General features: G+C 41.6%; 1 protein-coding gene across 1 annotated transcript in view; it reads right to left on the minus strand.

The window, feature by feature from the left end:
* Nucleotides 1-972: 972 nt before the first annotated feature.
* The window catches only part of TRAF4 (TNF receptor associated factor 4), a 52,108-nt gene continuing 40,361 nt past the window's right edge, over nucleotides 973-12,719 (minus strand). Inside the window, exons 4-7 of the mRNA XM_068270140.1 lie at nucleotides 11,634-11,795; nucleotides 10,679-10,840; nucleotides 7,179-7,334; nucleotides 973-5,611 (exon numbers count right to left, since the gene is read on the minus strand). Coding sequence (XP_068126241.1) covers nucleotides 4,979-5,611; nucleotides 7,179-7,334; nucleotides 10,679-10,840; nucleotides 11,634-11,795 — 1,113 coding nt within the window. The 3' untranslated portion in view covers nucleotides 973-4,978. The remainder of the gene's footprint in view (nucleotides 5,612-7,178; nucleotides 7,335-10,678; nucleotides 10,841-11,633; nucleotides 11,796-12,719) is intronic.

Below are 12,719 nucleotides of genomic sequence, written 5' to 3' on the forward strand. Positions count from 1 at the left end.
GAAGTTTAACTCTTCCTGTACTGGAGATAATATATGACTTGTTTCTTTGCTATTAATGTTTTAATTCATTATTTCATTAGTTAATTTTTACTTCAGATTCCCTTTAAAGAGAGTCTGAAGCGAGAATAAATCTCGCTTCAGACCTCATAGATAACAGGGGCATGTGTGCCCCTGCTAAAACGCGGCTATCCCGCGGCTTAACGGGGGTCCCTGATCCCCCAAATCCCCTCCGTGCAGCGGGGGAGCGCTTCCGCATTGGTGCAGGGCTAACCGCCGCAGCCCTGCCTCCCGCACGTCTATCAGACGCGTACCTCCGCCTCTCCCCCGCCCCTCTCAGTCTTCCTTCACTGAGAGGGGCGGGGGAGAGGCGGCGATGCGCGTCTGATAGACGCGCTGAGAGGCAGGGCTGCAGCAGTTAGCCCTGTTTCCAGGAAGAGCAAAATTTATGACCAAGTTGGTCATTGATTTTGCAGGGGGGGGGGGGTTGGGGGGCGAAGGGACCCCCGTTTAGCCGCGGGATAGCGGCGTTTTAGCAGGGGCACACATGCCCCTGCTAACTATGAGCTCTGAAGCGAGATTTATTCTCGCTTCAGAGTCTCTTTAATGAAAAATCATCTTTGAACTCATGTAAATCCCTGAATATTGTGATCCTTTAACCCTTTAGCAGCCAATTTAGAGGCTTGCAAGGCCAATTAATTTTAGCACTTTTTTAAAAAATTTCTTAGGTTTTATATCCTTGCTACTTATTTGTACTGCTGTACTAGGGGGCAGTGTGAGACAACAACATAGGACTGCTTTCAATTTCTATATTTTCTGGTAGCAGAGAGACAAACGCTTTTCAAGAATTTAAAGCACATGAAGTTCTGCTGAGGTAAAAACCAGAGCACTTCTCTCATACGAGATAATTCCTTTGAAGCTGCTAATGGTAAATGATGAATGGTGAATGATAAAATACAACACAGGAAGCCGAGCTTTTAATATGGAGAGGATTTATTATACAAAAGTATAAAGGCAATCAGCCACCCCCTCCCATCCAATACATTAATTCTTCATTCAACAGAGATTTGTAGACAATAAATAATTAAGTATACAACAAAATAGGAACTCAGACACACTATATAACATCACAGTTGCCAGATCCATCACACGGTTTCTAGACAGACCTAGAATGATCAGCACAGATTCTCTAGGTAAGTATTCAGGTCATTTCCTCCTAGCACCATCACAATGTATTATTATTATTATTATACAGCGCTGGATATGGCTCGAGTCACAAGGTCTTAAAAAGCTGCCACAACAAACAGTGCTCAGCAGATCTTGTTCAGTATTATTATTATTGGCACTTCAGCAGTACAAGTTGTATGTATTGACAGGTCAGAATGTAGATAATTTTCAAATGGTACAGAATGCTCCAACCAAGCATGAAAGTTTTGTGTTTAATGACGTGTGGTCCACCTGTTGATTGAGTCAGTGTAATCCCTAGTAGAGGAATCCTACCTTAGCCTACAACATCTTGCCCACACAATGCAATACCAAAAGGAGGCTTTACAGCACTGTATCTAGTAACAAGAGGGTGCAGCCTCACCCAGAAACCCTCTGAGAAGAGAAGTCTTCAATTTGGCCATATTGATGTTTTTGCAACTCCTATGGTACTTTTTGGATTTTAAGTAGCTGTAATTTTTCTTAAGTAGTGTTGACTCACTGGTTGGCTTTTTATATTCAAGATTTGGTCACTTAGACTGGAAAATTATGACTAGAATGCATGCATTATCTACTTGCATGTAAAGACAAAACTCTTTAGCCTGCATTTCTGAATTTCCAGTTGTCATTCCATCCCACCACTAGAAGGTGACATGGAGTATCTGTGAATGAACCACTGGATCGGTATCCACAGGTTTTATCAGCATTCTCTAGTAACCAGCCCGTTCAGTTCTACTGCCCAATGATCTGTTGCAAATGTCAGAAGAAAAGGAATGTTCTCTTTTTAAGAGTGTTCATGGGAAATAGGGAGCTGCAGCAATTGGTAGAGGATTACACTTGACTGACAGCTTAGCACTTTGCAGATGATGGTTCAAGAGGTTCAGTTCTACAAAGCTGTAGATGTCGGTCAACTTTTCCTCTTTTCTATGTAGGTCATGTGTTCATCATAAGTGGAAGTGGAGGACACGAAATTCTCGGAACCCAACTGGAGCTTGAAATGGGTTGTGGTTATATGAACCACCATTAAGATAATATAGCAGAAGAGCCATTTATGAAATAGCCATTTACTTACTGAGAGAGATGGTCAAGTACATGCAAAACATTCTGGCTTGCATACAAATTTAATGCAAATTGTATGCCGCTTCAAACTGGACCAAATTCAACAGTAAGTGCATTTGACTGGTCCACTTCTAAGGTGCATTCGATTTGCATGCAAGCTGGAACCATTTGCTTCTCACTGACCATCTCCATTTACTGAAGGTTGCACGTGGTCCGGTATTCGTCATGGAGAGAATACGAAGACATAACAAAAGTGGTTTAAGTGATACCTTTAATTACTAATTGTACAAGACTTGTTTGCAAACTAACTTAAAGGAAAACGTCAGCCTAAACAAACATACTGTCATTAAGATACATTAGTTATGTTAATTAAAATAGATAGGTAATATAATCTCTTACCCATCCTGTTTTAAAAGAATAGCTAAATGTTTGTGATTTCATGGGGGCAGCCATCTTTTTGGTTGAAAAGAGGTGACAGGAAGCATGAGACACAGTTTCAACTGCCCTGTGTCCTGATCACCCCTCCCAGCTGCACCAAAACAGCAGAATGAGAATAACATCAGAAATCCCATCATGCTTTGCACAGCATCAGGGGAAAAATGCCCAGGCAGTTTTCTTCTGTGCAGCTAAAAATGAGGCTTGGGTAAGAAAAAAAATGTGGATGCTAAATGTTAAAGAAACACCAAAACTTTCAGTGCTGCGGAGTAGATTTTTAGTCTGGAGGTTCACTTTAAGTTTTGAAAACTTTAAAAAAAAAAAAAAAAAAAACTTCTACGGATAGTTTGAACAGAGAGGTGATTGGCTTCCTGGCCTAAACACAAGAGTTTGTCTCCAGTTACTGCCTGAAGAAGCAGGATAGAATCCACAAAATGCTTTGCACTGTGGAGTAATTTAATAAATATATTGTCATCAACAGCATCTGTGTCTACTTTGAGGAGGAAAGTCCACCACTACTGCCTCTTTTAAACGGCTTTTAATGAATGTTATACTGTACCTCTGTTCAAACTATCAGTATACTGCTAAGCCCACCCTAGGTGGAATGGCATTAACCCCTTTCTTTCCGATCTACAGAGAGCAACCTCTCAACCTGAGTGGGGTCAGGTCTAATCCCCCCCATCTGCCTACATAGTGGTTGCCTAAATGGTAACCCTCGTTTGTGAGTATATTTCCTTTGTGTTCACATAACCTCCATTTTACATCTTAACATACAGCACTATATTTACTCTCAGTGACCGCTTTTGTGTAAAGAAATCTTGTCTAGTCAGTCATTAAAGGTATCACCTAAACAGCTTTTGTTGTTATGTCTTTGGATTCATTAACTGGGGAAAACACTCATGTTTTGTCAGCAATATCATTACTGGTTTATAAACAAAAGAAAAAATTGAATATTGGTTTGGTCAACAAATTGGCTGCCAAACCCATGTCAGAGACCAGATGCTGAAAACTGTGGGATCAGTAATAGTTTTCTAAGCAATACAGCAATTTTACATGTCCTCTGCATGTAAAATGATCAGCCACTTAGTCCACGTACGTCCTGCCATTCTGAGAGCTGAGGCCTATAGCCGAGCGCAGCGCACTTGTCTCTTGCTGACTGACTTTCCAGACGTTGAACGAGTGAAATGTATAGATCGCATAGTGCTGCAGTGCTCATATTAGAGACATCACATCAAACAACATTCCTGCCATACAAATGATCAGTAACAGAACACCCACAGCTAAGATATCATCAGAATCAAATCCCAAAGCTGTCCCTTTTGTTTTAATTATCAAACTGTTAATTACAAAAAAGGAATAAAAAAAGACTATAAAATTTGAAGTAGAAAATCTTGCTACCACTGGAGGCTGCGTGGAATATGTAGAAACCCAGGCAGCCGCTTCATGGAAAAAGGGCCTTCAGCCACAGTCTCAATCTGTTATGTGACAATTTGCATTTTGTTGAGAACTTCTTGGCTGTTCATTTTCCTTTACGTTAAAAACGTTGACCCTTTCGTAGCCAAAGAACTCACTCAAGTTATCAGTATCCTTGCGTAGAATTTCAGCACCACTACTATTCCTGAGGTAGACCCATCTCTGCTCTATTGCTTGGGGAAAACCTCTCAGTCCTCACCTTGATTGGAAACTTTGGCTTCATCTTAACACCTGGTCTTTAGTTCTGAGTGAGGAGCTCTCAGGTAATAATTTGCTGTTGACCTCAATAACAACATCAATGCCTAGCAGAGCTTTGTAGTTCACACCATCAAACCAGCCATCCCTTGGTGCGAGGATGATCAGATCAATATTGCACCAACCAAAACAGAGAAATCCACCATTATCTCTTTCAAAGGAATGTTGCTCGATATAGGCACCCAATGTATTATTGATAAGATAAAAAAAAAAATGCCAGGGGGGCAGTTTCAGGCTACTGCAGAAGTTGTCACACTGTTCCCGACAGAGAAGAACAAAGGTGAACTTTTGGTCATATTCACTTTTTGCTGTTAATTTGGGACATCATCCCCAAAAAAAGCATGACTGGCATTGCAAGGCATCACAGTTGACTTGGTCATATTAACTCAATATATAAAAACATACACTGGTAAGAGGTCAAGACTTTCGAGCCTCTTCTGTAACCATTCTCCTTGGTGGAGCTAGAGCATCTTGAGTAGTGTTCAAGAACAGAAATTAATGAACCAAAAGCACTACTGTTCGTTCGTAATAAGAGCATTAGTCAAAACAGTCCAAATCACGCAATAATTTTCTGAGGGATATCAACAGAGGCTCTAAGGAATACTGCGTTGTCACGTACATAGTTGCGTTTCCGTATGTCCTCATGAGAGATAAATTTGGGGTATCCAAAACCAAGAGTGCTTTCATCCAAAGAATTTCGGGAACCACTAGGTTTCTGGAAGTTTTTCCAGTTGGGGTCAGGGTTGAAAGTTTCAGTGATGTGTTGGGGTTTGGACAGTGAGGGATCACTTTGGTCAAGCAGGGAAAATGTGACACGATAGGAGAAAGGCCATTCTAGTAGGTTGTCATACTCTCCAGGAAGGACCCTGATATACACTGAAAGATAACTGCCCTCGCCACTACCATTACCATTCAAGAATGCAGAGACCTGGAGCTTGAAGCCATATCTGTGAGTGTAGAAGGGTGGGCTAAATGATTCGTAGTTTCCTCGGACTTTAGCTTCCTGTAGTTTACGAGAATAGTCACTGATTTTCCAGATAAGAACCCCTTCACTGCTCACAGAGAGCTCTTCCACTTGTTTCCTTAGTTCTTGGATCTCCTGCCTTTGCCGACTGACCAGAGAGGACATCATGCTCAGGTGGGATCTCATGTTCTCTTCCAGGTGCCTGCTCATGCCAAGCTTGGGGCACTAGAATAAAAGTGGAAAGGCAATAGTTAGCTTCTTTTCAAGCAGCAGTTAAGAGCACCAAAATAAAAAATTTGATTATTTCCATTATGCGAAAATCAAAAACAGAGGCCAATGAGATGCAAATAATTCTGGCTAGCATACAATTGTAAGCATTTATTACATTTATGTTACCAGGTTGAGGGAATGGGGGGGGGGGTCATGCATGATTTATTCTGTAAAGCGGTAAGGCTTTCAGATCATATCCTCAGTCATACTGGCAACTCTGCTTTATGTAGGTCCCTGGCTGCCCCCAGAGCAGTCTCCCTTTAGGAATTATCCAACAATCAGGTTGTCAATGGATCTTGTGTTTGGGTTGCCATTTTCATACAGGATCGTGTGGCTGAGATTTTTTTCTCCGGTCATATAGGTTTAATATCTAGCGCATCATTTTGAAAGCAGCAGTGTAGTAGAGTAAAGCCCTTGTATATAAACTAGATGGTTATCAGCCGAGGTAGCCAGTCGTGGCTGCCTCTGCCATGAACCCAGTGTGTGTATGGTGGTTTCCAGTCAGAATACACATAGCGACAACATATCAGTTGAGCAGAGGGAGGTGCTGCCGATAGTAAATTATTGGTAATTTAATTAAGTTACAGATATTTTGCTATGAACTACCCGACAGCTTTTCTAACCTTATGCCACCTATAAGTGCCTAGCCCCCCCATAGGTGTCTAACCCCATCCAATAAGTGACCAAAAGAAGACTCCCTACCCAGTGCCCAACTGCCCCCCCCCCCTCTACCCCCATGCAAGTGCCTAACCTTAAAGGGAACCTGAAGCAAGGAAAAGTATTTAAAATAAACACATGACGTAGCTGCAAATGAATATTACATACTAACTTCAACGTTAGTTACTCTCAGAAGCTCAACATTTCTTCTTACAGCGATCCCTTCCAGTTCTGACAATATTTTGTCAGACCTGAAATATACCAGTTGCTGTCAGTTATATATCAGCAGCTGCCAGTTACAACTGAATGTGCAAGGTAATGTCCATGTTTTCCTATGGCTCAAGTGGGCGATATTACAGTTTAACAGTGTGCTGACCAGGAAGCTGTTATGGGGTAATGGTCTTTTTCAAAATGGAGGACAGAGAATTATATTGATCACAGTGGACAAACGGGATGCAGAAGAGGAGAAAGAGATTGAGTAGTAGACTACACAGAAGGTAAGTATGACCTGTGTATGGTTATTTTCAGTTCAGGTTCTCTTTAACCCTTACCCCCAACCACACACACACACACACACACACACACACACCTAATGACTTACCACCCTGGTAAGGGCCTAAAACTAACCTAGAATCCCGGCACACACACGACCAATAGTTGCAACCATAAAGTACTATGTACTAGGCAACTACTAGCTAGATTGGGAACAAAAATGACTGCGTGGGTGCCCAGTTATCGAAAATTACCACAGACATCTATTAGACACTTGCTGACAGAGGCACTTCATTGATCTGCTGCAATCCTCCCCAATGCATTGCCAAGAGATCTGATAATAATCTGCTTTGTTATTTCATGACAGTCTTACCCGGTGTTTACAGCCAGAATCCTTAAATGGACAAAGCACCATGGCAGAGCTGCAGCTGTCCTTTAAGTGTCCGCTCAGGTCTTCTCTTGCAACAGTGGTAATGCCACATTGGTTGGGACAGGTCACTGGGTACCGAGGACATTGAAACTGATGACTCTGCAAAAACAAAAACAGAATCCAGTTATAAAATGTCACATACAATAAATTATATAAACGGTCATACTAGGGGAAAATAAGAAGAAAAACTGCTAGCTTTTCATATACTTTAACAAAATTAATCAGCGCTAGACAGTTGATCAATCAATCAATGATAGCACCTGGTGTCAATAAGCTTTTGTGACCAATCACCACTAGCTCGTAAAATTAATGGCTTACCAGCCCACAATAACCCAAACAAGGCTGAACACGACTCTACAATAGTTTCCTAGAATCTCCAACTAGCACATGTGGTCCTCAATGTGATCTTCATAGGATAACACAAATACCCAATCAATGGTGCTCAAACCAGGCTTTTCATATACTGTCAGAGGCATAAAGTGCCAGGAAGGACGTCAGGGCAAATGGAGTGCCACATAACAAAGCCTGGTACAAATTTTAAGTTTGGTTGGCCGGAACGATCATTATGGTTTGAGTGGTTGTTTTGCAACAGTAGCTGTACAGACACATTGTTCAAATTTCAGTAGAGTACCAAGTTCTGCTCTATGGAGGAGATAATTCCCTGCAGGAAACAATCTTCTTGGTGGATCACAAAAGAAGCCCCGTAGTGTCAGGGGACAACCATACAGGGCAAATCTAAACTTCTAGGGCAAAGCCAAACTCTCCCAAAAAAGTGAGTTCCCTCATACAACAATGAATGTTTTTTATGCTATGGAGTACTGAGCCCAATCAGACAGACTGTCACAAAAACTGCTTGAGTTTATGATTCTACGAGGGTGGACATGGCTTGGCTTCAGAATGCACTGGCACCAATAAGAATAAAAGGACAATTATTGAACTGTGTATTGGATGAATGAGGAGATACTGCTATGACCAAGTGACTAAATAGTTTCTAAGGCTGGACATCAAGCTCACTGCCTACGCCTATAAAATAAACTAGAACATAAAAATACCCAACTCAAAACATACGAATGGGTATAAGACTCTGGTAAGTCTTCAAAAGCAACATTTTTTGCTATACGGGATAGAATTACAATAAATCCCTTTCCTGTATGTACAGAAATTCTCCCAATACAACAAGCACCTGGCTCAGTTTCCTGTAATGACTTGACCCATCACCTGGACTTCCTGTCATGACTGACAATATGTATCAAACACAAGCATCATTTCACCTCATGTAATTTACAGGCGTGAACAAGATTTATGTCTGCATTTAGTTTTTGCACACAGAAGACCTATTAGGTCTTTTTAAAGGCCATACCATTACAGACCTTGGTCACATAACACACCTCATCACTGTAGCAACATTGTGATTTATAATTTAACTTTTTCCAGAAACCATATATTTTTTTTAATGTAACTGAGCTTCATGTGTTGACAGATAGCCCAAGGCCTGGAGAATAAGCAAGTGTTAGGAATTCCCAAACATACATTATGAATCACACAATAAACATGTCAGAACTTTGTATCTGAACTGAGGTATTTGTACACCAGAGGTACATTAAGAAAATCATCTTTCCAGAAAAATGTACCAAGGCAACATTCTAACATACAAGCGGTCTTCATTTCACTCTTTAACTGCATGCTCCTTAGGGCCGGTTCACACGGCACATATGAAAAACTGAATCGTTGGAAAAAAACAAAACAAAAAAACCACCTAAATTGTGGGGGGGGGGGGAAAGACAACTGACCTGTGGAAACAGTTCAGTTATTAAAAAGGCATCAGTTTTTCATCCGGGACCCTAAAAAATCCATGAGAAATTGCTCCCACACCAAACTTGCAGTCCAGTCAGTGAGAGGGCTGAATGGATCTGTTTTAACAGAGCGATGTGAATCCTACTGATTAACATAGGATCTGTTGACATTGTTCAGGATCCGGTCAGTTTAGTTCCGCTTAACGGACCATTTTTTAATGCCAGTGTGAACTGGGGCTTACCCAGAATGGCAGCAATGCAGTCACTTCACCACAGCAATGCCGCTAGTTGCTAAATGTGCTGCAAAGTCTGTACATTTCTATTGTAACAGCAACAGCGTATGAAAGTACTCTTCATAAGGCCGTTGTGTTCTGATTTATGTTGATTTTTTATACTCTTTGGAAGTCATTTGTCTTAAATATTAAGAAATGCTCATTTGTAGAGTTTATAAGAGTACAGCTATCTATGGTGAATTTTAATACATTTTTGTAAGCATACACATGCTGTACAACTGACTAACCATGAGTCCTAGTGCAAGTGGCGTAGCTAAGGAGCTGTGGGCCCTGATGCAAGTTTTACATTGGGGCCCCCCAAGCACTCTATACAGAACAATTAATACGGCGCACCAAAACCTGCCAAGGACAACCACAGTGTCAGAGGTGCAAGAAGGGGATGGGGAACAGTTTGTTAATGATTACTACTATTCAAAGTATCAATAGAAGTTATTATTCTGAGCACATGACCAATAGAGAGCTAAAACTGAAGTTGAGGTAGGACCCCCCAGGGCCGCTCTGGCCCAAGGGCCCCGATGCGGTCGCTACTTCTGCACCCCCTTTTGCTACGCCCCTGCTTAGTGCAGCTAAAAAGGGTTATTAAAATCACCCACTGCTGCTCCTTCGTGCTTCTGCAATGATGATCAGACAGACACCCAAGGGCTCTTGCCACTCCCAGCAGTCATGGTTCCTAGTGGGGGGAGGAGGCAGCTCTGTCATGCCCTCTACCATGTCCTGATTGGAAGGGTTGGTGAGGGACAGTTTTGACTATACCTCCTTGCCCAGAAGGCAGAATGGCACAGTAGTCGAACCTGGCAAGGGAAACAAGCAGCAGTCGCAGTCTCAAGACCACCAATGTACATGTGTAAATTCAATGATTTTGTGGAAGTAAAAGAAAACAAAATCACGAATATAGCGAATTTACTGGGAGGAGGAGGCAGCAATCAGGTTAATATTTTGTCCTGCCAAGGTGGCACATGCCAGTAACTAATACATTTTTACATTTCTCAGCTCTCATAACAGCTTACTGCTGATACACATCGCAAGGCACAGAAGATTTGAACATACTTTGTATTCATACAGTTCATAAGCAGTTTCCTTGGAGCCCACTGTCACAGCAGATTCATACAGGAGCTTGAATGAGGTGGTATGGTTGGCATCCACTTCCCTCACCTCAGACAACGTCATCACAGCATGACAACTTAAAAAAATCCAGTATTTTAACACATGGTCACATTTTTTCACTGCACTTGTGCAAACATGCCCCAAGAGGGTTTGCGTTTTGTGTGTGAACAGATATTTCGTATGTTTTCTAATTTCCTAAACACTACAATGTCACACTCCCCTCCATATAGCCATATATAAAATGGTTAGCTACCTGTATAGTGTCAAACACAAACTCCTTGTTGCAGTAAGGGCACGGCTGCGTACGCTTGGGGCACTCAGACAGGGAATGCTGGGACAGGACACGCCTCATCATACGGGCGCCACACTTATTCTCACAATACACGCTCTCCTGAGGACAGCAGCCCTGGTGTTCCTGCAGAGGGGAAAAACACAACGGGTTAATACACAGAGTATTTTCTGCAGAGATGAGAGGGGCACGATGTACTCGGCGTGAGAAAGATGAGAGGCATTTAAATGTCTGACAGTGCTAATACATCAAAGATTATCGCTCCAAATTGTAAATGTGTAAGTCATTAGCTAGAAATGTAAATTATTAGGCCAGAGAAGCCGCTCAGGCGCTGTAGCCTGCATGACAAGACTTCTCGGGGTAAATAGCCCCAATACTGGGCTAAATATAGGAGAGAAAATAATGGAATAAATTCATTAATGTGTAAATGTTTGTGGAACTCAACATTCTCACAAAGAAACTTATTCACTCATCTGTTTCTAATACACCCCAATTACACTAGCCCTCCCAATGTGTATGTAGCTTAATAGACATCTTAATTTAGAAACATCGAACAATAGAACCTCTACATGTTCTATTTTGAGATACAAAATTAATGAGAAACATGACTGGTAACAGAAGTGAAGGTCTTTTATCAAGAATAATGATTGGCTCAATTCCGCCCATCCTCAAGGACCATTAAAAAGGACCACTAAAGTGCTTACTAAAGTAAGCAGTTAAAATCTGACAGGTTTTGGACTAGTCCATCTCCTCATGGTGGATTCTCAGGATGTTCTCAAAAACAGTAGGAAGTACAATGTTGGCAATTACATGCAGACTCAAATTTCCATGAGGCAATTTCCTATATTTAAATTCCTGTATATGGTAGCACTTCAGCATCACAGTCACCCTCTAACAGTACATTGGGACGCTGCCTCACCTCGTAGGCTTCTCCCGTGAAGTCGTTGCCGCAGAAGTCGCAGCGCACTTTGCGTTTGGGGCAGTCGTGCTGCATGTGCTCTGGCAGATCTCGGCGGATCAGTTTGGTACTGCAGCGGTTGGGACAGGGAATCACATTGAAGGCACAAATATTGAGATGAGTCTAAGGAGACAAAATGGGAGGATTTGTAGATCACCACAAGACATTTGCATAAACAAAATAACTAAAAAACAGCAACAAACACCCCCCCCCACCACCACAAACAAACAAACAAACAAACAAACACACACACACACACACTACAGGCACCTCACTTTAGTCAGGCTACTAACTTTATGTGGCGCTAGTATGGATGAGGTGAGCCAGTGAGAAAGTCCATAGGTCAATTTCCACTAACATGACTGGGTGGACAGCACCCTCTCGAACTGCTAGGTTACAGTTAGGTTGTACAGTAGTAATAATTGCTTATATGCGGTTTTCATTCTAGTTATAAAGATTTTTTTCTCTTGCAGAGAGGTTAAGCACCCCTTGATAGTTTGCAGACATTCCCTTTGTAGGCTTGAACAGCAAACTGAGAATGTCAACACACCAACCCACCCTGGGCCTGCTGGAATGGCACCATGTGCAGAGCAGGACGTCACCACACTGTCCAACCCTGGGCCTGCAGGAAAGGCACCCCATGTGCAGAGCAGTACGAGGACCTCCCCACACCAACCCACCCTGGGCCTGTTGGAAAGGACCCCACGTGCAGACATGTTGTGTGATTGTCATTTTCTTTAGGTAGTTTTTTGGGCAGTGGAAGTTTAAACCATTGTAAAACATATTCCTTAAAAGCAAGATGTAAATGCTGCATTTTCTTAATCTGCAATCTTGGAATTAACCTTGACAAATAAATAATAATAAATAATAATAATAATAATAATAAATAATAATCTATGAGGCATTATACATACTATATGTAGGTACATTACTCTATGTATACAATGGCCCTAGTTCAATTCACTTTTTCTCCTAGGAGATAATTTTTCATCTTCTGTTTAATATAACTTTTCAGCATTTTGTAATTGAAAAAAAAGTGCCAAAAAG

Source organism: Hyperolius riggenbachi, chromosome 2, assembly GCF_040937935.1.
Source record: "Hyperolius riggenbachi isolate aHypRig1 chromosome 2, aHypRig1.pri, whole genome shotgun sequence".
Lineage (NCBI taxonomy): Eukaryota > Metazoa > Chordata > Amphibia > Anura > Hyperoliidae > Hyperolius > Hyperolius riggenbachi.